A 24,359-nucleotide genomic window follows, 5' to 3' on the forward strand; every position below is an offset into this window, starting at 1 on the left:
TAATTGCTGGTGTGCTCTTTTGGATCTACTGCAGGTAGATCAATTGAGGTGTTCTTCTGACTTCCATCAAAGTTGAGCTCTGCAGCCTCCTCAAATACTTTTGCTTCAGCCAAAGCAGCAGCGACCTATTTTTCTTGTTGAATAGCCATCAACGTACCTTAAAAACGTACGAACCTTTTCTAGTCTAACAGCTGTTTCTTTGTCGATGAAACTGGCTCGTGCACGTGCTGCCTCTGCTCTTGCTCAATGAGCAGCAGCCATACTAGCAGCAGATCTTTTTGAAGCCAAAGATGAGCTAGAGGTGACTGACCTCATCTCATGAGTTTGCTGTCCCTCTGTTTTGTCTGCTCCTTCCATAACTATCAACTTCTACAAGGCTGATGTATAGATGAATGCTTCACCACTAATCCTGTGTTAGGTGCCCGCTTTGCAGTGTTTTTTCAATATTCTGTCCTTATTGCCTGTAGCTTAGCACAACTTGACAGATAGCTAAACAGTTGGGGTTGAATAAAGAGCTGGACCAAAGGTGTTTCAGTTTCTTCAGTGTTTAATTTATCCAGATTCCCAATTTCTTTTTGTGAAACTGCAAACAAACATCACATATCTTAAGTTTAGGAAAAAACATCAGTACAATTACAAAATACACCAATATACTAGCAAAGCACCCTGCCCTGTATCCACAAAGAATCTAACATTACCAACAGCTCACAAATGTGTTCAATACTCTGCTCATCCACATCTCAAAACAAAATAGACAAAGCTTTACTCACAAACAGTGATGTCCAAGGCACACAACGTGAGGATGGAGAGAGATGAAGCCACCTGCTTCATCACACACACAGCTCAATCTAAAATGGCTGTACTGACCTTTAAACCTCATCATGTGATTTAACTAGCAAATCAGACTTAATCAAAGGAACAGTTGACAAACATTAGCAGTGCCATCTAGTGGCTGAGATATAAAACAACAGTCAGAACAACAGTGTAAAATGAGTTTAATTATATTCAAATAGGTATTAGGTTAATGCGGAGAATTGGTAAGTCAAGGTAATGCACTTTATGTGGGTGTATTTAGGTTTATTATTATTACTATTATTATTCAAAAACTTAAAATATACAATTTGGTAAACAAAGACACTTTAGTAAACGAATTCCCTAACTCCCTAACCAAAGGTCTCAGATAGCCCAAAATGTGTCAATCTGTCTGTCTAGTCGCCCTAATAAACCTACTTATACCGAGAAATACCTAGGTCGGGGTATTTATTCGTTACATTTTGAATGGGGAGCTATGAGGAGAATGACACTCGACTTTTGAGGGGGTTCCCTATCTCACATTGCTTCTACCCCCCCCCCCCCCCCCCAATTTTCTGGGATGCTGAACACAGCTATGCAGGCCCCATGTAGGTCCGACCTATGGAACTATGCCAAACATATTTAGATTTGGATCACAATTCCAGTATATAAGACTACACTGAAATATTTTGGAATCGGGATGTTGAATGTTAAATGATTTGACCAAATGAAATAAAGCCCAATGCTGCAAGATTCCTCACAGATGGGGAAATAAGTCTTTTAAATTGGAAATGGCATGGTGTCATATAGGTGTGATGTAGAATGCTGTCCAATTCCAATATTTTTCAACAACAAACACGCATATGACTTGATAGTTTGACCAATTTATTAAAAATGAAAAACTGCACAATTCAATTTGTCATTATAAATGCTATATGCATGTGCAAATAATCTACAGTGTGTGTGTGTGTGTGTGTGTGAAGTCTAGTAGGCAACAGTACAGGTACAGAATGAGTTGTGGTGCAGGGTGAAGTAAAGTGCCGCGTGCAGTGAGTTCGTATGAGATGGCAGAGGGGTAGGTTGTTGTCCAGGAATTCAAGTATTCAGCCAGTCCAGTCCAACAGTTTCGCCTCCAAGTCCCTCGTCACTGAGAACACCGTAGTCCCAAAGTAGTTCCTCGTTGACCTGAATGTCCGTTAGCGCGAGGAAAATGGGATGCCATCTTGTTCCCTCTGTGAGTGGGAGTTTGAACACGTGTGGCTTCACATTTGGACTTCTCCTTGAATGGTTCATCCAACGACCAAACGTGTCCTGGTGTGGGTGACACTGGCATGGAGAATGTTGGGCGTCTATGCAGACCTTTTCCCCACGTCCCGCAAAGAAGAAGACGTAACAGGCTTCGTCGAAAAGCTGTTGCATTCTCCGATTCCCTTCTTCTTGGGTGACGTACTCTCCATGGTAGTCGCAGACCACCTCTCCCTTGGAAAAGGGCATTGTCGCAATCACCCCTTCAAAAGAGAATAAGACATAGTGGTTTGGGTGGTACTATTAAAAAGAATTAATGGTTAGGGTGGTAATATATAAAAAATGCAAACAAATTTTAAAATATGACACGTTTAATAGAATCCTGGCATAATATCAAATGGCCTTACCTTTGTTCTTTGGTGGCCCAAAGTCTTTCAGGCAAAGTCCTTTCCAAGACTGTTCCTGAATACGGCGGATAATGTCTGGACTCTTGATGTGGTCCTTTACGGGGAGCCAAGACTTGACCACATCCATGGCGCTTGGACAGTTGGCCGACCAGTTCTCAGCACGGAGCCGATTGTATACCCTGGCCTCTGAGGGGCGGTTCCTGAACTTGCACTTATCTGTGAAAAAGAGAGAGGACATTGTAGTTGGTTAGAACGTGAGCATGTGACAGAAATACAGTTATGGATTATTTTATTACTTGTGTAATAGAGTATTATTACTTAATAATTGAGTTTATTTGTTATCACTTTTTTTGTTTTAATTAGCTTGGAGTCCCAGTTCCTCTGCCCAGAGGGTGGGTGTGTGGCCATTGTTGACAGCCTTCAGCGTCATTATGGCCAGCACCACCCTTATTTGCGGGAAAATATTTTTTTTGTACATATATTTATGTAAAACAAATGGTTCTAAATTGATACTATTTTTTTCTTCTTCTTCTTCTTCTTGCATCTTATATGTAGATAAGACTTGTTGCCCAGAGACCGTGTGTTGATAAAAGAGAGAGGAAGTCATTACCCAAGATATACTGGATGCGCTGTTCCCGCTGGACTGTCCTCCATTTGTTGTGAAAGTAACGGAAGGATTCACGATCAAATCCACCGCCGACAATTTCCTCACATGTGGGTGTCGTGGCATGAACAGTCACCGGAAACAGGTCAAGAAAACTAAGCCAGGTGGACTTAGCCCTCCGCTTCCTTGCAATCGAAGAGGATGAAGGGGAGTGGTCCCTCTTCGGAGCCTGTGGCTGTCCAGTTGCCTGTCCCACAGCATCTGAGCAGGAAGGCTGCTCATCATCCCCCTCTTCAGAACCTGCAGCAGAGCTAAAAGATGGGGCGAGTGTTATAAAGACCAATCCATAAGTAAAAACAACAACAGTGAAAAAACAACAGCGTTTGTTAAATAAGATGCCTTGCTTAAAATTACCTCGGCTGGCAACTGCTGGCAGGGGCAACTGCTGGCAGGGGGGCAACTGGGGCAACTGCTGGCAGGTCGGTCCCTGAAGCCTGTGGATACCTGTGTTAACAAAAGACACACAATGTTATTATAAAGCTATATGTGGAGCAGTGCTTTTTAATGAGCCTTTAATCTGATGGACTTACAGTTCCCATAGCCGCTTCATATCATTAGGTAGATTCACCACAGGAACTCCTTTCTGGCTCAGAAAGAAGATGCCTCCATCATGAACATCGGGACTGGACTTTTTGACACTCCATGACCTGATGTGAGCGAAGTACATCTCCAGCCACTGTATTGAAAAAAAAAATAAAAAAGGAACATTGTTCATTTATTGTCTTTGACAAACTACATTCAAAACTGAATTTAAAATTGTACATCTATTATATATATATATATATATATATATATATATATATATATATATATATATATATATAGTACATTTTGTACCTCTTCATGTTGGGGAGTCAGGCTGATGTCAAAGTGTTCAAGGAAAATGCCACTGGTTGATGGGGTTCGAGAAACCCAATGCTCTACCTGTATGGGTGAAAAAATTATATCTTCATTAGCCAGTTTGTCTTTATAAAACATTTTAGAGAAATGCAAAGCATTAAGGACAGCAAGAAAAGCTACCTTGAAGTTCAGCACAGCACTCTCTGCCAGTTGATGCTCCTTCAGGAGTATCGCCTCACAGACGTACCGGAACAGTGTCTGCTGACTCTCTTCCACCTGTTGTCCCATTCTCAGTCTACGACTGATATCGAGGACGCCAGATTTCGCTGACTCGAGTACTTGGTCGTAGTCAGGCGTTGAAGATCTATCATGAGAGATAAACATGAAAGACCGAAAAAAACACATTAGAATATAGACATGAAAATGAATATGAACTTGTAACTAACAGTGCTATTTAGAAAGTGCCACTCACTCGTCAGCAGCAGCCAAGTCCAAGCGAGTGGCCATGGGCACGTTCGGACTGCTAGCCCTCAACTCTCTCAGGAGAGTAATGGCTTTTATCCTCTGTGCCGTCTGGATGTATCTCTCCCTGGCCTGGTCGGACAGGTCCCGATGGCAGCTGGTCAGATGGCGGTCAAGACGAGACTTCTGATACCCACATCCCGGAACAGGACACAGAGATGTCAGGATCGACACTTTCTGATTCGCCAGCTGAACCAGGATCTTCTTCTCCTCTACGTTTTCCACGTGATGTACTGTGGAAAGGTGCGCAGAGATGGAGGACAGCATCTTCTTGCAAACTGGACAGGGAGCCATCTGAAATAAATGAGCACATTTTTAAACATAGGACAAATAAATTGTGCTATCCAGCGCTTTGGAGAAGTTGAAAAGTGTATTTTACGCCAAAGTGCCAATCAATAAATAAATATATAAGTTAACCGAAACTCATGACAACAACATCTTTTGAAACACACATTAATTTATTGCCAATCGATACATTGAGTCAACCTGCTTTCTATGGTGTACAATTTAAAAAATTGTTAAGCTAAAAACTAGCTTTAACTATAATTACATAAGGTAACTTGCATTTTGACGTTTTAACTTGCCTGGTCAATTCAGCTACATTTATTCTGCATTTTCTGTTTAGCTAGACACCAGTTTAAGGATAGCATCATAATCTATTAGTGCTAGGTAAATTTTACTCACCAGAGCTTCTGGATCCTTGATCAGCAACGGAGAACAAGCAGTCGGCAGTGTAGCTTCAGCGGTGTGTTCCTGGATCAGCAGCGGAGATTCAGCAGTCTGTTCCTCCAGTCTGTAGGGAAAGAAGTGAACTAGTGAAGAAGTGTGCTTCTACTTATACCTGTATAACGGGGGGCGTGTTCGCACCTCAAGTGCTTAACATGTGAATAGCTGATGGGTCCCTAAAGTGTCCTTACAAGGCTGCTAATGGAGGAGGGCTGATGGGTCATTAAGTGTTCTTACGAGGCTGCTGATGGAGGAGGACTGATGGGTCATTAAGTGTTCTTAAGAGGCTGCTGATGGAGGAGGGAGGTACTCTAAAATTTGTAAGATTGGGTTTTAAGATTTTTAAAAGACAAAATTTCTTTAAAATTACAAGTTTAAATTACAAGTTTAAGTTAATGACTACTACTTATATAATATACAAATAATTCTACAGCAGGTTGTTATACATCTATAAACATACAAATGAATGCAACTGTTGAATTTAAGAGGTAACTAATAAGGTAACTTGCATTTTGACGTTTTAACTTGCCCCGGTCAATTCAGCTACATTTATTCTGCATTTTCTGTTCAGATACACACCAGTTTAAGGATAGCATCATAATCTATCAGTGCTAGGTAAATTTTACTCACCAGAGCTTCTTGGTTAACACACCTCCTAACTCCCCAACCAAAGGTTTTAGAAAGCCCAAAATGTGTCAATCTGTCCGTCTAGTTGCCCTTATAAACCTACACATACCGAGAAATACATATTATTTACCATTAGTCAAAAACTTAAAATATACTCTTTTGTGAACAGAGACCATTTGGTGAATGAATACCCTAACTCCCCAACCAAAGGTTTTATAAAGCCCAAAATGTGTCAATCTGTCTGTCTAATAAACCTACTTATACCGAGAAATACCTAGGTTGGGGTATTTTTTTCGTTACATTTTGAATGGGGAGCTATGCACCTCAAGTGCTTAACATGTGAATAGCTGATGGGTCCCTAAAGTGTCCTTACGAGGCTGCTGATGGAGGAGGGAGGTACTCTAAAATTTGTAAGATTGGGTTTTAATCTTTTTAAAAGACAAAATTAGTTTTAATTCAAAAACATGAAATATACACTTTTGTTAACATAGATACTTTGGTTAACACACCTGCTAACTCTCTAACCAAACGCTGGCCCTTATAAACGCACTGACGCAAATAAAGCTAAATATCTCGGCCACAGTAAGTCCTAAAATATATATATCGGACATATTTTACAATGTTAGCTAGTAAAACCCTTCATCCATATAAATAGTTAATTTTATATGTCTGGAAAAAAAAAATAGAAAATCTGAAAAGCGCCTAAAAATGTTCCTGTTTTTTACCATATTTTGGCCATTACATGTTCAATTGAATAATTAAAGTGTCTTAAATGAATTGTGTAAAGGCTTTTAAGTAATATTAATTCATAGATTTGACTCTGAGTTATTTAATATTAGAGTGATAAGCCTTCAAATGTGAGTATGTAATTTCAGGCGGAAAATGGTAAAATAGGCTTGGAGCTTAAGAGGTTAAATAATCGTCTAGTACCAGGTCACCAAATATTAAAGGAATGTTTATCAAACACAGTGTTTGTGATGCATTTAACCCCATGTCCTCCAGATTCAAAATTTATATTTGTTGGCTTGTTTGTCTTCTCCAGATAGCCATAATTGAAAGCATATATCCTGTTTAACAAGCCATCTTTACAGATGAAATGTTCAAATAGCAATTTGACCTCATATTGACCAACCCCTTCCAAAATATCATGCATGATGTCAACAGCATAATTTTCTGCAATATTGAAATATTGCAGTGTATTAAGTATGCTATTTCTCTTAATGCCAAATGAAGAGGGCAATGTTTGATCATCGACCAAGACAACATAATGCTGTTCATTCAGAACAGGTGATCTTAGGGTTAAACATGAGTCATCTTCTGAAAAAATCAACTGAACCAAGGATTTTTCTATTAAGAAAAATCTGCAAAAAATATTTAGATTCCACATACCCAAGAATGCTATGCATGCCCAAGTTAGCACCAGTGTACCACCTATGCAAATGAAACAGCAACCCTAGTAGTCTTATATTTTCAATTCCCTCACAAGAGGTAGAACAGTGATAGCAGACAAATGTTCATTAATGTAGAATTCACCATGTGAGGGAGATTTCTAAGGATAAAGTAAAGGCAGCCAACTTTATGTATCCTTTTTTTTAACCTACATGGTTTTCACACTCAAAATCACCAAAGTACAATTGAATTTGGAGAGCACACTTGTTTCTTGAAAAAAGATTATTTGTGAAGTAGCTTCCATCACAGAAGTCCTCATATTTATCAGACGGCTCATATTTGGAACATATCACAAATATTCTCATTCTTGAACATGAACCGGAGTGTTCCCAATAAAGGAACATGTATATGAACTCGACAACAACTGGAATTTGCTCATAGTTTCCAATTCTGCTATTACGTCTGCTATCATACCTTACTCTTATACACAGGTTAACAGGCTGTACTATATTCCATTTTTCCCTGATATATATTGATTATTTGTTCCATTTGCTATTGGAATTAAACTGGCTAAAGGGATTGTCCACCCTTTTAAAAAACTGTTGTATGGCTGATCTGGAGGGATCGTCATCTGAGAGTAAGTTCAATACTTGTTCCTGAATATTACCTTGCATATCCCCCACAAATTCCTCTAAATTCTCCACTGTAGAAAGAACTACAGTATTTGGTACGCCACTTCCTTAAAGTTTGGCCATAATGGAGACACACAGCTTAATAATAATGTATTATATACATATCAGATGACAAAGTTTGGCAATCACACTAATATTGTATTCCAAAAAGGAGCCTTACTTTTGATACAGAAAGTAAGAGCAGTCATTTTTTTAATCAAGTAAACAATAAAATGTGTAGTGTGTAAGTTATTGTAAATTTTTATATTAATAATTCAGACTATCTTTTTCACTCACTCTACACATAAAATATTTAGATCAGTTAAAAACTCTCTTAATCCATGAGAAGTAACACTATTAGACAACCATACGTGACCCTCATAATCCAAATTCATGTAAACAAATAAAACATTACAAAACAGGTAAACAGATTTGTATTCTCACTCATTCATAAATCACTGCAGTGTCTGTGTTCCACCAGCAGATGGCGTCCAAGCTCCACCAAAAAACATCTCCTCTAGAAATCTGATCAGGAGCAGATAATAGCAGCTGCTGAATAAAATCATCTCAACAAACAAACAAAAGAAAAAGTTAATGTAAGAATTTACTGTATCTGGACCTGTAATATATTCACGCACTTGATTGAACACACCACACAAAGCTGACAAAATAATAAGTCACAAGATTATAACACACAAAATAAGGATTACATAGAAAACTATTACATTAAAAATCCACACAAATTATATATTATATTGTATTATATACAAATATTTATGATTTAATAAAGTAAATCAAACAATTGCGTCAAGGAAATTCAAAACACGTCACCTCCTGCTTTAGACAAACAATAAAACTTTATTCTTACAAAAAATCCCGTCATAAAACATTATTTTAGTATCTGTAACAATGTTGTAAATCAGTGCGTAAGAAGCTGTGTTGAGTGCGCACCGCATTTCCGCAGCGTGAGGCTATTTTTCTAGATTTTTTATCTTGTACACTACTTAGGGAGCCTAATGAAGAAACACCATGTCTCCTACAGACATAAAATACACATTATTACACACTTTATCAGCCACAAATATCAGGTTAAGAGCTGTTATTATTAAAATAAAAGCTCAAGTGAATATATTTTCCAGATAATATAGAGCAGGGGTTCTTAACCTGGGGGTCGGGACCCCCCTGGGGGTCGCGACATACTTCCAGGGGGGTCGCGTTTTTTCAGCTAAATTTGCGACGAATCAGATTTGGGCGTCAAACTAAAAGTAGATAAAAAAAAGAGTAAATACAACTCATTGATTCAACTCATGATTCAAGGTACCGCATGCGTAAAATAGGTCACTTTTTTCTTTTCACTGATTCAAACTGACTCATTCGCCGCTGTACTCGACTCTTCGATCTCAATCTTGATTCAGGTTCACACATGCGCACCGTGGCTCTGCAAGTCCAGGCTGGATTAAAATGGAGCGGTTTTTAGAAGGTCGAGGTGGAGAGGCAAAACGCCCGCTTCCAGAAACTTCAAAAAAGACTAAGAAAGCGAGAAAATATGACGAAAAGTACATAGAATATGGATTTACGCAGACAAGCGAAGGAGAGGATGCACGGCCGCAGTGTGTGGTTTGTGGCGAAGTGCTAGCCAAGGAAAGTCTCAAGCCGTCCAAGTTGCTACGCCATTTGCAGACGAAGCACTCAGCGTTGCAGTCAAAACCTGTGGAGTTTTTTGAACGTAAACTGCAGGAGCTAAGAGGCCAGAAACTTTTACTCCAAAAAGCCACAACTGTTAACCAAAAGGCTCTGAAGGCTTCTTTTGTAATATCACACTGGATTGCAAAGACTGGGAAGCCCCACACACTAGGTGAGACTTTTTTCTTACCGTGTGCTAAAGAAACGGTTTCAATAATGTGTGGAAAAAGTGCTGCAGACCAGCTAGCATTAATACCAGTCTCAAATGATACAGTGGCTAACCGAATTGGCCGTATGGCAAAAGATGTCGAGGAGCAGGTTATCAGCAAGATAAAGTCAAGTGTGTACTTTGCTTTGCAGCTTGATGAAACTACAGATGTGTCTGGAGAGGCACAATTGCTTGTTTATGCCAGATTTGTCGAAGAAAATGAAATTGGCGAGGATTTTCTGTTTTGTCGCCCCCTTCCCGGACGAGCCACTGGCGAACAGATTTTTGTTTTGCTGGATACTTACGTACGTGACCATGACATTAACTGGAGCAAGTGTGTGGGAATATGCTCAGATGGCGCACGAGCAATGACTGGCAAACACAGTGGGCTAGTCACAAAAGTCCGGGCTGTTGCCCCGCTTGCATTGTGGACACACTGTATGATTCACAGACAAGCTCTCGCAGCTAAAAGAATGCCCGCTGATCTCAAACTGGTAATGGATGAATCTGTTCGTGCTGTGAATTCCATCAAGGCAAGTGCAACAAGTGGACGACTTTTCAAAATTCTCTGTCAAGAAATGGGATCAGAGCACCACCAGCTGCTGTACCATAGCGAGGTACGATGGCTGTCCAGGGGTAACGTACTAAGTCGCCTTTACGAGCTCCGCGATGAGGTGAGGGCATTTTTATTGGAGAAAGGCTCTCCTCTAGCTGCTAAGTTTTCTGAAGAAAAATGGCTTGCACAGTAAGCTTATCTGGCTGACGTTTTCAGACGGCTCAATGAGTTAAATGCAGGACTGCAGGGGAAAAACACATCAGTTTTCACGCTTTCTGACAAACTTGAGGCTTGGATCAGAAAACTGTGCTTGTGGAAATCTCGTCTGGAAAACGAAAACTTTGAGGCATTTCCTGCTCTAGAGGAGTTTTTGAACATCAGCACAGTTGCTAAGGCTGAGATATGTGTGGTCATTCAGGCTCATCTTGATGGAATGACGACACAGTTTCGCGAGTACTTTCCTGAAAACGGTGCAGTGTCAGCAAGAGATGAATGGATACGGAATCCTTTCTCTGCAAAGAACGCAGGATTGTCTCTTGAAGCAGAAGAGTCACTGATTGATCTGGCCACAGACACAGCCCTGAAACAGAGGTTCACAGAACGCTCTCTGCCCGATTTCTGGATTTCCCTGTTTACGGAGTTCCCATCACTGAGTTCAATGGCGTTGAAAAAACTCCTCCCCTTTGGATCAACATTTCTGTGTGAATCTGGATTTTCTGCACTTACATTCCTAAAAAACAAATACAGAGCCCGTCTCAACGTGGAAGATGATTTACGACTGTTCCTGAGCCCTACTAAGCCACGCACGGAACATCTTTGTGCTTCAATGCAGGCGCAACCATCACATTAAGTAAGAAAACTTAGCTTGTAATAACTTGTTATTTGTGCTGCCAAAGATTGTATGTGTGTATCTGTGTTTCGGGGGTGTTTTTTTTTGGGGGGGGGTCGTGAAATTTTCTGGAGCCTATAAGGGGGGTCACACAGTAAAAAAGGTTAAGAATCCCTGCTGTAGAGAAAACAAACAAGACGTCGCACCTCTGCTCAGGTGCGGTGTCCTTAAATAGAGAGAGAATTAGATCAGAAGCAAAACAGGTGTGCAAGTTAATACTGAGGAGAGAGCGACCTCCTGTGTCTGGGAGGCGAACCGCCAGGGTCAATCGTGACAGTAAGCAACTCATTTAAAGCATTTAAATGAAAGCATTTATTATCCATCTTAGAATAATACATTTAAAACATGGGTAATTATTAGTTATTACGCTACGCAGCTTGCAACACTTTTCTTTCTTGACTTGCATATTATACTCTAGCATATTATTATTATTATTATTTTTTTATTATTATTATTATTATTATAACATTATACTCTGCGTAATTGAGACATGGCAGGTGTGAGGTTTTCGTGCATTTGCGCTTGATTTCAAGTTGATTGTGATGTACTAAGAGAAAGTATGTGGAATTCTGCCTACGCACGGTTTGATAAATCCGGATTTTTTTTGTGCGTACGGAACTTTTCAGGTCCGTGCGTACGGAACATTTTAGTAGGAAGTTCACGCAAGTCTTAGTACATGAGGCCCCAGTTTTCTTCTTCAATGAATGTTTTATATTACAACATAAATCTATTGCCAGCATATCAGTCAAACTTAGAATCGCATAGGCTTAGCGAACTATAGGCTTAGTTCTCTAACCAGATATATTAATGTTCAAGTTACACTTATAGCGTAGCATACTACAGAGTCGTGGCTATCAGATAAGTATTGGGAGGTTGTTTAGTTGACTCTTCTTGCTTGTTTTAGCTGAGGTTTCGTACACTGAGCAGTCAGCCATAATAACTTTTATTTTAAAGCATGTGACGAACATGACATCGTTTCCATGACTCAGGGATGAGATAGGTGTGGGAGGAGAGATGGACTGACAAATGAGATCTGCGGCCTGACGCTGTTGTGTTTTTTTTTTCCTGTTTTTTTTGTGTTGTACCAATACACACAAAGGAAATAAACATGTGTATAACAAAACATGTGTAATTGCTCTTCATTTTCTGGGAGAAATACTTAATTTTCTGGAAAAAATTCAGGGGTGCCAACACTTTAGGCCATGACTGTAAACATGTGTTAAAATGACCCAGTCAAAGTTCTGACCTAAATCCCATTGAGCTTCTGTGGGAAGACATAACAATAGCTGTTTAAAGAAACTCTCCTTCCAACCTGGTTGATCTTGAGCTATTTTGTAAAGAAGGATGGGCAAAAATCTGAGTCTCTAGATGTGTAAAGCTGATAGAGACTTACCAGTGTTGGTCTGTCACTTAAAATCTTAATAAATTAGTTTAGATTAGTCAGTGTTCAGCTTGTATAGCAGTATATATTTATTTTCTTCTGAAAATATTTTAACCCACAAGCATTAATGTCTTAATAGCTTGCAGCACAAAGTCCAAAAGTCTAATTTGTGATCGGTCATGCTGTTGTCCTTCCCTGGTATCATGTAACTCAAGGTTCCTGGTGTGAATGGTTAGCAGGGATGATAAATTTGCCATTTTGGGTATAATTCTTCAATTCAATTCAATTCAATTTTATTTATTTAGCGCTTTTTGCAACAAAGGTTGTCACAAAGCAGCTTTACAGGAAAAACAGGTCCACGCCTCTTATGAGCAGCACCACAGAGATGCCAATTTTATGGTGACACAGTGGCAAGGAAAAACTCCCTTTAAGAGGAAGAAACCTTGGAAGGAACCAAGACTCAGTCAGAGGAACCCATCCTACTCGGGTTGACCCGCTCAGTACAAACAAATAACAAACAACAAACAAATAACAGAACAAAACAGTACAGAGAATTAATGTGAACTATGGCTAATATAACAGGTACTAATTTATGAATATAAGAATGTGATGGGCACAAACTGTAGAGCTATGGCTAATACTGAAACAGATACTGAGTGTGTTAATGGTAATCAGTGCAGGGTTGCAGAGCCGGAGAACAACACAGCAGGCAGAGGAGAGCCAGGCTGGGAACATCAGGAACAGCATCTCCATACATGTAAAAGAGATAGATAGAGAAAACAGAAAGGAAAGAGAGAGAAACAAAAGGCAGGAGTTAGAAAGGTTGTGTAATGATTCTGATGAGTAGAAGGACAGGGCTGATTCCTGAAAGCTGGAACCACAGACGGACACATCCAGGAAGACCGGCCGGCCAGGCATCTCAGCACATGTGAGAGATAGAGAGAGAGAACAGAGGGGAGGGAAGAGAAAGGGGTTAGAATGGTTTTATAAAACTCTGCTGGAGTGGGATGGGCACTGGTAGCAGCAGCTCAGGACATGGGGAGAGAAAGAGAAAGCAGATGTTTAGGACAGGGTTTATATTTGCTGGATAAGCTGTAAGAGGAAGAAAATTGTAATGAGACATTACTCAAAAGCTTGAGCAAATAGAAATGTTTTGAGTCTAGATTTAAAGATTGAGAGTGTGTCTGAGTCCCGTATATTAATAGGGAGGCTATTCCAAAGTTGGGGAGCTTTATAAAAGAACGCTCTTCCTCCTGCATAGTTTTTTCTAATACGCAGGACTAATAACAGGCCAGCGTCTTGGGAGTGGAGTGAACGTGGCGGATTGTAAGGAGTAAGGAGTTCCTGTAGATAATGCGGGGCCAGACCATTGAGGGATTTATACGTCAGGAGGAGTATTTTATAATCTATACAAAATTGTACAGGTAGCCAGTGCAGGGATGAAAGAAAAGGAGTAATATGATAAAACTTTCTGGTTCTAGTAAGCACTCTTGCGGCTGCATTCTGAACTAGCTGGAGTTTATGGAGTAATTTATGTGGACTTCCAGCCAACAGTGCGTTGCAGTAATTCAGCCTTGAGGTTATGAATGCATGTATCAACTTCTCTGCATCTTCCAGAGAGAGTATACTGCGGATTTTAGCTATATTTCTTAAATGGAAGAATGCAGTTTTGACTATGCTACATATGTGTGCATCAAACGAAAGAATTGGGTCAAAGATGACCCCAAGGTTCCTCACAGTTTTACCAGGTATAATTAAGTGACCGTCTATGTCTACAGTATTAACATTTATGTTTTTATCAATATTAGTCTTATCAGAATTAAGTAAGAGAAAGTTGTGTGTCATCCAATTTTTTATCTCTTTAATACAGTCTCTTATTTGATTTAGACAGAGGTCCTCATTGGGTTTAGCAGATATGTAAAATTGCGTGTCATCAGCATAGCAGTGAAAGTTAATACCATGCCTACGGATAATTTTACCCAGTGGTAACATTTAAAGAGTAATGGACCCAGAATTGATCCTTGAGGAAGACCATATTTTACTCTAGACTGATAGGAGCATTCGTTATTTAAATAAACACACTGGAAACGATCTCTCAGATAAGATCTGAACCAGGTGAGGGCAGATCCTTTAATTCTTATAAGCTTTTCTAACCTATCAAGCAGAATAGCGTGATCTAGCAATAGCAAGATCTAGCAGTACAAGGATGGCAGTACTGCCCCTATCAAGAGCTGAAAGTTAATCATTAGTTACTCTAGGTAAAGCTGTTTCAGTGCTATGGTTTTGTCTAAATCCAGATTGAAAAACCTCATGAATATTATTACTTTGAAGATACAAGCGCAGCTGGTTAAACACAATTTTTTCTAGGATTTAGGCTACATTGGCTACATTATTTTATACTGTTCACTGGATAATCAACATGGCACTCCATGGCAAAGAACTCTGAGGATGAGAGAAAGAATTGTTGTTCTCCACAAAGATGGACTAGACTACATGAAAGTTGGTAACACCCTGAAACTACAGCTACATCATGGTGGCACAAGTCATACAGTGGTTTTCCAGGACAGTTTTCACCTGGAACAGGTCTCACCAGGGTCAACCAAAGAAGCTGACTACATGTGTTCAGTATCAAGAAAATGGTTTTAAAAACAGAGACAGCATCACTGCAGAGGTTAAAGAAGAAGGAGGTCAGCCTGCAGTTCTCAGATCATACACTGCTCACTGCATCAACTATGTCCGCATGGTTGTTGTTCCAGACGAAAGGCTCTTCTAAAGCTGATGCACAAGAAGAATTTCTGCAACCATGTCCTGTGGTCTGTTGAGACACAGATAGACGTGTTTTGCTCAGATGGTGTCCAGCATGTGTGGCTGTACCTAGGTGAGACCTACCAAGACAACTGTTTCTAGGATACAATCAAGCATGGTGATGGTGCACATACTATGACAATCTGACAAGAGCATAATCCCCCCCTTTGAAACTGAACTGCATGGCAGTTTTCAAAAAATAACCCCAAACACACCTCTTGCTGAAGAAGCTGAAGGTAACATTGATGGACTTGACACGTACCATTAACCCAAATGATTGCCTCTGGGGCATCCTCAAGCGAAAGGTGGAAGACCTCAGCAACCTGTGCTGCTTTGGTGAATTTCATGCTCTAGAGTGTGGGGTGGCAGTGCTAGATAATAATGGTCACACAAAATACTGACACCTGGGACAGCTTGGACATGTTCACTGTGACGTGTACTCACTTGTGTTGCAGATATTTATACATCAATGGCTATGTTTACATGTAAAGCTTTCCTTCAATCTGAATGAATTCATTCTGATTCTAGAATCTGAATGAGGTGTTTCTATTTACATTTTCTCCAATAGTCTGAGTAAACTCTTCGTTTATATGCACGCTACAAGTAATCTGATCAAACATGATGCGCATGTGTAGTATCGCTAAGTGTACACGTAACCATGGCAACCAGCAGCAGGTGATGTCAGCCAGCGTGATAGGAGCAACAGCATCTGGCTAACTAGCTGTTTCCAGAGTTTACAGTTGTAATCAGATATGTTCACAATTCTCAAGTCTCTTCTTGTTGTAATGAGCTTTCTATCGTCGTCTGCTCTCCAGTCTGCTAAAGATACTGCACAGCTATATCTAAAAAACCCAAGCAATTACTGATTTATAGATGTGTAGTATTTTGAAGGAAATTTAGCTGCAACTGCCTGAGCTGCAGTTTAAGAGTGTGGCACGGACAGTGTGCAGATTTCCCCGTGGTGGGTGTCGTCTCAGTAGCCACGAGAAGCCTCCCGGGAGAGTGCGCGATGCTGCACAGACATTTCTGCTGCCTTTTAGTTTGGGTTTTGCGACCAAAGAAAAGATATACCTAAAAATACTGACTTTCTCCTGTCCTAATATTTATTATCCACCTCGTTCCATCGGATAGAAATTGTATTCGGAATGGACTCAATCGGACTACTCTATTTCGATTGAGGTGTTTACATGGATGTGCTCCATTTCGATTGAGCCAGTAATCTGATTGTTAACGGATTATTAGGCTGCATCTAAACATACCCAATGGCTGTGTATTGAGTTATTTTCAGAGAACATTAAATCTATGCTGCCATACAAGCTGTATACTTACTACTCTAAGTTTATATTTCTATAGTATTGTTTCAAGAAAAATATATTTTCAGAAATGTAAAGGGTTCACTCACTTTTGTTGGATACTATATGTGCTACTTGTACACTCATGTGGAGAAGCTGCTAATTAAAACTGCATATATACATCTACATTAAAAAATATAAATTCCTATTTTAATAATGCAAATACAATACAAATCTTTCAATATAATATTCATGGGAAACGAAAATGAATTAAAATTACAATTACGTATGAAAAAAATAAAACATCTCATTGTATCCTACATTAACATTAAACTTACATCTCTCTGTAACAGCTTTAGTGCTTCTCTGATATTTCTTCTTAAACAGGAGCTGCAGGAGAAATTTGTCTCTCTAGTGAAGAACGAGCTGAACACATTTAAGAAGCTCCTTAGTCCAGATTACCCACCATCCTCTGAGAGAGAGTTGGAGGATGATCAGAGGAAGAGGGTGCTGAAGATCACACTGCACATACTGAGGAACATGAATCAGACAGACCTTGCTAACAGACTACAGAGCAGTAAGAGTTTTAGTTTATGACCATGGGTAACTACTTAAAGTGATAATATATTTCCACAAGGAAGTTCTGCTTTTTTTATTTGGAATAATACACAATGGTTGACAGCATTGAATGTTTCCTCAAACCTAACAATTATCTACTGTATCAGAGTCGTTCTACAAAGAGGTCTTTCATGAAGATCACAGCTAATTGCATTTTTCTTCATCTGTTATTAGAATTGGCCCCAGCATGCCAACGAAAGCTCAAATCAAAGCTGAGAGATAAATATCAGATACTTAATGAAGGAATATCGGGCCATGTAAAGTCAGCACTTCTGAATGAGATCTACACAGAGCTCTACATCACAGAGGGAGGGGTTGGAGATGTCAATCAGGAACATGAGGTGAAACAGATTGAAACTGCATCCAGGAAAAGGACAAAAGAGGAAAGACCAATAAATTGCAACAACATCTTTAAACCATTACCAGAACAGAAACGAGCCATCAGAAGTGTACTGACTAAAGGAGTTGCTGGAATTGGAAAAACAGTCTCTGTGCAGAAGTTCATTCTGGACTGGGCTGAAGGAGAAGTAAATCAGGACATTCTCTTTATATTTCCACTTCCTTTTAGAGAGCTGAATCTGATGAAGAAGAAGAAGCTCAGTCTGGTGAATCTTCTTCAGAGCTTTTTCCCAGAAACACAAGATTTAAAACCAAGACATTATAGGGACTACAAGATTATGTTCATCTTTGATGGTCTGGATGAGTGTCGACTTCCTCTAGATTTTCAGAACAATGAGAACTTGGTGAATATAGAAGAGCAAACCTCAGTGGATGTTCTGCTGACGAACCTCATCAAGGGGAATCTGCTTCCCTCTGCTCTCCTCTGGATCACCTCTCGACCAGCAGCAGCCAATCAGATCCCTCCTGAGTGTGTTGATCAGGTAACAGAAGTTCGGGGTTTCAGTGACCCTCAGAAACAGGAGTACTTCAGTAAGAGGATCAGAAATCAGGACCTGGCCAACAAAGTCTTCACACACATCAAGTCTTCAAGAAGCCTCTACATCATGTGCCACATACCGGTCTTCTGCTGGATTACAGCCACTGTTCTAGAGAGAATGCTGAGTGAAGCTGAGAGTGGAGAAATTCCCAAAACCCTGACGCAGATGTTCACACACTTCCTGATCTTTCAGATCAAACACAAGAGCCAGAAGTACAGTGGGAAAAGTGACCCTGATCCTCAGCAGACTAGAACAAGTATCCTGGCTCTGGGGAAACTGGCGTTCCAGCAGCTGGAGAAAGGAAACCTGATCTTCTATGAGGAAGATCTAAGTGAGAGTGGCATCGATTTCAGAGAAGTGTCAGTGTACTCAGGAGTGTGTACCCAGATCTTCAGGGAGGAACATGAGCTGCACCTGGGGAAGGTGCTCAGCTTTGTACATCTGAGCGTTCAGGAGTTTCTTGCTGCTTTATATGCATTCATCTGCTTCATTGACAGAATCGTTCTGAATCAGCAAACCACAAAAAAACAAAACACTGAACTATCTGAACTCTTCAGCAAGTCAACGATGAATGAATTCCTCAGCAGCGCCATAGACAGAGCCTTACAGAGTGAGAGTGGACACCTGGACCTGTTCCTTCGTTTCCTCCTGGGTCTCTCACTGAAGTCTAATCAGAATCTGTTACGAGTCGTACTGACACAAACAGAGAGGATCTCTCACAGCAATGAGGAAATCGTCAAATACATCAAGGAGAAGATTGAGAAGAACTCATCTCCAGAGAAATCCATCAATCTGTTCCACTGTCTGAATGAACTGAATGATCATTCTCTGGTGCAGGAAGTGCAGAAATACCTGAGTGGAGGTGGTAAGCGTCATCTTCAACAGGCCAGGCTCTCTCCTGCTCAGTGGTCAGCTCTGGCGTTTGTGTTGGTGAACTCAGAAGAAGAGCTGGAGGAGTTTAACCTCAGTAAATATGATCCATCAGAGGAGTGTCTTCTGAGGCTGCTGCCAGTAGTTAAAATATCCAGAAGAGCTGTGTGAGTATTTTTATTCAGGCCTTCACACAGTTTTTAATCAACTGCTGATGTGTAGAATCAGTTTCCATTCAATCACTGGTGGATTCACATTATTCACATTGTTACATATAAGCATGCATTATCCTTTGTGTGTAATAATAATCAAACCATCATTTTAATGTAAACAGTACATGAAGTTTCTGTCTTAGACTGATTTAAATACAATCTTAAAAAAAGGTTTTGGGCAAGTTAAATGTTTTTGTTAAAATGAATGCACATTTCTTGCATCTTGCATCTCAATATGCTTTGGAAAAATGATGATTAGCAATACAACATAACAATTTCATTTAGAACATACATTTTAAGTGTCTGTATTTATTTCTAACATATATATGTGGGAGAAGTTTAACTGGGAAAATAGAATAAATTCACATACTCCAAAAAGCCTTGCTCATTCTCTGTTTGTTAAAGATTTCCTTTCTTTTTTCACTAATTATAATCTGTCCCAGAGCTGTTGGTGAACTGTATGCCCATGCTGATCACAAATAAAGTGGAGATCTCTGCATGTTAACGGTTTCAGTATAAAGAAACACCAGCTCTTTAGATATACAATACATTTCACAGTTTAATTCTGTTTTCTATTCTTTGTCAATCCATTCCAATAATCTTTTTGGGGATTATTGTAAAACCATTTGTTTATTCTTGTTTTTTAGACTAGCTTCATGTAATCTTGGAGTACAGACGTGTGAAAATCTGGAATCAGTTTTAAACTTGGAAAACTCCTCCCTGAAAGAGCTGGACCTCAGTAACAACGACGTGCAGGATTCAGGAGTGGAGCTGCTCTCTGCTGGACTGAAGAGTTCACACTGTAAACTGCAGATTCTCAGGTCAGTGTTTCTGTTATTTTTCATTTGAAATTATTAGGGCTGTCAGCGTTAAATCATTAACATACGCTGTTAAGTTGGAATCAGTAACGTGTTACTATTTTTTAACCCAAGTTTTATTTCGGCACCAAGTTTGACCCCAACTTCTGTCGTAATCTGACCTGCCTCCACCCAACATGCAGATTTCTTTTCTGGCTAAACGACTGAAGCGCTTTAATGCGGTGTCCAGCTGTAACAATCCGGTTCAGATTCCAGCTCAGACCTGGATTTTGCCAGTCTTTTATTTTTGTGTTTTTGTGAATTTTTTGTGGAGTGTTTTGGATTTTCCTGTTAAAGACTTTTGCTTGTGGAATCTCTCCTTGCTTCTGCTTTAGTTTTTTTCTTCTGAGTTTTGGCACACTTTTCACAGGTGGACGGGGCTTAGAAGAAGGCGTTCGCCTTGAATCTGAAAATATATACAAATTATTATAGTATGGCTTCCTATATTTTTCCATTTATCCATCCCTAACATACTAACACACAGAATAACAAAAAAAGTAAATAAAAATAGTTAAATGTCTTAAATGTTAAATGGATTATATGACTGTGTGCATGTGTGTGTGTGTGTGTAGGAACATTCATGTAGCAGTGATATATGGATGATGTGGTTATAGATATATAATGGATGTGTGTAGGTTATCTGTTAAAGACTGATGGAGTCACTGATGTAGGAGGTTGTTTAATGCTGACCAGGTTTTTATGTGTTCATGAGTTCTGTTTTTGAGAGATGCAGATATTTTTTCCATTTCTATGTGTTCTGTGAGTGAGTTTTCCCATTGACTGAGGGTGATTTTTTCCCTTGATTTCCAGTTTGTAAGAATTATTTTTTTGGCGATGGTTAGCACCACGAAAAGTTCTCTGCTTTCCTCCTGGTTTAGGTTTGTGGTTCATATGTCACCAAGCAGGCAGAGTGATGGGGATGGAGAGATTGGCTGTTTATATAGTGGAGTTAGCCGAGTTACAACAAGCTGCCAGAAGTGTTTGATTGGTGGGCAGTACCATAGAGCATGTATGTAATTGTCTGGAGTGTTTAGTGAGCAGTGTATGCAGATTTCTGAATCTACTAGTCCCATTTTATGTAACTTTTGCTTAGTGTAGTGAACCCTGTGAATGACTTTATATTGTATAAGGAGGAGGTTTGTATTGTTAGTCATGGTGAATGTGTTTTCCATAACGTTTCTCCAGAAATCAGCATTGGGGGTAATTAAGATATCTTCTTTCCATTTTTTATTGGGATAGTGACTGTTTGGTCTAATTTGAATAAAAGCCTATATATTTTTGATAGAATGTTGTCTGAAGAAGATATATTAAGGAATTCTGAAATTGGTGGGCTAAGTTCTAGTATTGCATAATCTTTTATTTTTGTGTTTAACATAGATCTAAGTTGGAGCTGTTCCAAAAACTGGTTCCTCTCAATGCTATATTTCTGGGTTAGATGTGAGAAAGTAGGCAAGTTATTGTTGTGTAGAACGTGGTGTAAATGTGTAATACCTTTTTCTTTCCATTTTTGTAGTTTTGGGTTTTTTTGGTGGCGGGAAGTTGGGGTTGTGCCATATGGGTGAGTATTTAGTGGGTGCAAGTCTAGTGTTTGTGTTGATGATATTGGGTTTTTGAAACAAGGGTGGCGATTGATTGTTGTGCTAATAAATGGTAAGTCTGAGATTTGTATTTCATTAATTGATGTTTGTTCTACTTCTCTCCATATTTCATCAGTTTGATTTGGTTTTATCCATTTAATAATGTACTTTAATTGGTTTGCAGAGAGGTATTGTTGGAAATTTGGAGCTTCTAGCCTCCCTGAGTTCTTTGTTTTTGTAATGTGGTTAATTTGATTCTGGGTGGTTTATTTTTCCAGTAGAATTTAGAGATGATTGCGTCTAAGGTTTTAAACCAGGTAGGTGGAGGTTGGATGGGAATCATTGAGAAGAGGTAGTTTAATTTAGGTAATATTGTCATTTTGATTGTGGATATTGGTAGGATAGTGGTAGGTTCATCCAGCGTTGGATATCATTGTTGATGGTTGTGAGTAGTGGTCTAAAATTAAGTGTGTGCAGCTCCGACAGCTGGGTGGAAACTTTAATGCCCAGGTATGTGATGTGTTCAGTGCACATAGGGATAGGGAGTGACTGAACTGCTGTGTCTGATAAGTTCATGTTAAATGGTAGAACAGTGGATTTAGACCAGTTAATGGAATAATCTGATTTTAGAGAATGTTTTAATTATTTGTGTAGTCTGAGGAATTGAGGAGAGTGGGTTTTGTAGAAATAGTAGAATATCATCTGCATAAAGGCTGATTTTTTGTTCGGTAGTGTGGGTATAAATACCTTTGATATTTGGGCATTGTTGTATAGCTGCTGCTAATGGTTCTATGAAAATAGAGAACAGCAGAGGAGAGAGTGGGCATCCTTGCCTAGTTCCTCTGTGCAGTGTGAAATTCTGTGATATTAGTCTATTAGTATTGACTGTGGCTTTGGGTGAAGTGTAGAGAGTTTTAATCTATTCTATAAATGATTCTCCAAAACCTAGTTAATGTAGTGTAGTGAAAAGGAATTTCCAATTAACCTTATTGAAAGTCTTCTCTGCATCTAAAGTGACTATTGCAGTTTTTGACTTATGGACTGTTGTGTGATGTATCAGATTGAGTAGTCTGCGCATGTTGGTAACTGATTGTCTGCCTTTGATGAAGCCGGTCTGATCAGGATGTATGAGGGATGGGATAACCGTTTCCAGTCTGGTAGCTAATGTCTTACTTATTAGCTTTGTGTCTTTGTTAATTAGTGACAGTGGACGGTAGCTGGATGGTAAGGTAGGATCTTTGTAGGTTTAAGATGGAGTGATATTGTAGCTGTATTAATGTTGGTAGTCTCTTATTGTGTTTAATTTCTGCTATTACTCTACTGAACATTGGGCCAAATATTGACCAGAAGTGCTTGTAGAATTCTGCGGGAAAGCCATCTGGTCCTGGTGCTTTGTTATTATTGAGGGCTTTATGGAGTTCTTCTGATGTTATTGGCTTTTCTAATATGCTTTTTTGTTCTTCAGTTAGTTTGGGTAGGTGTATATTATTGAGGAAAGTGTGAATATCTATTGGATCTGGATCGTGTTCTGGTGAGTATAGATTTTTATAGAATTTCCCAAATACTTGATTAATTTTATTTCATGTTTGGCTGATTAGTCCGGTCTCATATTTGATTGATGGGATTTTTGTTTTTTTCTTTATGTTTTACTTGGTTAGCTAAGAATTTACCAGATTTGTTGTTGTGATTAAATTGTTTATATCTTAGTCGTTGTGTTAAAATGTGAGTCCTCTTTTTTTTATAAGTTCATTATACTGTGATTCGCATTCTTTTAACTATTTTTTTATTTTATCTGATGGGTTTTTTTATCATTTCATTTGACAATTCCCTGATGTAGTAGATTAGCCTCATTTTTTTGGTATCTTTCTTCTTCTTACAGGAAGAGTAAGAGATTATTTTGCCTCTTAGTACTGCTTTCCCAGTTTCCCATAGTATTGCTGGTGTGGTTTCTGGAGAATCATTTATTTCTAGGAAAGATGGCCACTCTTTTTTGATGTAGCTGTCAAATTCTGGGTCTGTAAGTAACGAGGTATTTAGTCGCCAGCTGAAAGTTTTATGTAGTGGATTTATGTTCCATATAAGTGAAACTGGAGCATGGTCACTGATTATTATAGAGTGATATTTCATTTCTGATATATTAGCTATAATAGAATTGCTGGTTAAAAATAGTCAATGCGAGAATATGAGTGGTAGGCTGGAGAACAGAAAGAAAATTCTTTAGTGTTTGGGTTTTTGAGGCGCCAACCATCGCTGAGCCCTAAGTCTGTCATGTATTGTTTAATGATATCTGTTGAATGCCAGTAACGTGTATTGTGTGCCATAATTAATCTGTCTATACATGGGTCAATGATTGAATTAAAGTCACCTCCAATTATAATTGTGGAATCTGATATATTGTTTATATGGTTGAAAAACTCATGAAAGATGGATGGGTTATAAATGTTGGGGCCATACAAACTTGCTATTGTTAAGGGTGTGTTGCTGATGTTGATGTTAATTATGATGTATCTACCTGTGTCTGATATAGTGGTGTTATGTGTGAAGGGGATTTTTTGGTTTATTAGTATTGATACTCCTCTTTGTTTGGAGT

The 24,359-nt window shown here is 39.2% G+C and overlaps 5 protein-coding genes across 7 annotated transcripts in view; 2 read left to right on the plus strand and 3 right to left on the minus strand.

Moving 5' to 3' along the window:
- LOC111197413 (zinc finger protein 239-like) overlaps nucleotides 1-24,359 on the plus strand; it is a 414,061-nt gene that overhangs the window by 59,418 nt on the left and 330,284 nt on the right. The gene's annotated exons all lie outside the window — the stretch shown is intronic.
- The window catches only part of LOC125801382 (zinc finger protein 239-like), a 211,583-nt gene that overhangs the window by 8,574 nt on the left and 178,650 nt on the right, over nucleotides 1-24,359 (minus strand). The gene's annotated exons all lie outside the window — the stretch shown is intronic.
- The window catches only part of LOC125801301 (zinc finger protein 271-like), a 211,575-nt gene that overhangs the window by 8,574 nt on the left and 178,642 nt on the right, over nucleotides 1-24,359 (minus strand). The window lies entirely within an intron of this gene.
- On the minus strand, nucleotides 1,793-8,489 carry LOC125801129 (uncharacterized). 2 transcript variants are annotated; one of them, XM_049477285.1, is made up of 10 exons: nucleotides 8,328-8,489; nucleotides 5,155-5,263; nucleotides 4,421-4,764; nucleotides 4,129-4,312; nucleotides 3,946-4,032; nucleotides 3,639-3,784; nucleotides 3,463-3,552; nucleotides 3,055-3,359; nucleotides 2,445-2,660; nucleotides 1,793-2,300 (listed from the first exon to the last, which is right to left on the minus strand). In XM_049477285.1, the coding sequence occupies exons 1-10, from the start codon at nucleotides 8,333-8,335 to the stop codon at nucleotides 1,888-1,890; spliced, it is 1,902 nt and encodes a 633-aa protein (XP_049333242.1). In that variant the 5' UTR covers nucleotides 8,336-8,489; the 3' UTR covers nucleotides 1,793-1,887. The 2 variants fall into 2 exon arrangements, with proteins under 2 accessions (XP_049333242.1, XP_049333243.1); XM_049477286.1 differs by lacking the exon at nucleotides 8,328-8,489 and adding an exon at nucleotides 5,827-5,915.
- The window catches only part of LOC111190060 (NLR family CARD domain-containing protein 3-like), a 119,459-nt gene continuing 111,956 nt past the window's right edge, over nucleotides 16,857-24,359 (plus strand). The window contains exons 1-3 of the mRNA XM_049477180.1: nucleotides 16,857-17,274; nucleotides 17,490-19,290; nucleotides 19,983-20,156. Coding sequence (XP_049333137.1) covers nucleotides 16,914-17,274; nucleotides 17,490-19,290; nucleotides 19,983-20,156 — 2,336 coding nt within the window. The 5' untranslated portion in view covers nucleotides 16,857-16,913. The remainder of the gene's footprint in view (nucleotides 17,275-17,489; nucleotides 19,291-19,982; nucleotides 20,157-24,359) is intronic.

This window comes from Astyanax mexicanus, chromosome 4, assembly GCF_023375975.1.
Source record: "Astyanax mexicanus isolate ESR-SI-001 chromosome 4, AstMex3_surface, whole genome shotgun sequence".
Lineage (NCBI taxonomy): Eukaryota > Metazoa > Chordata > Actinopteri > Characiformes > Acestrorhamphidae > Astyanax > Astyanax mexicanus.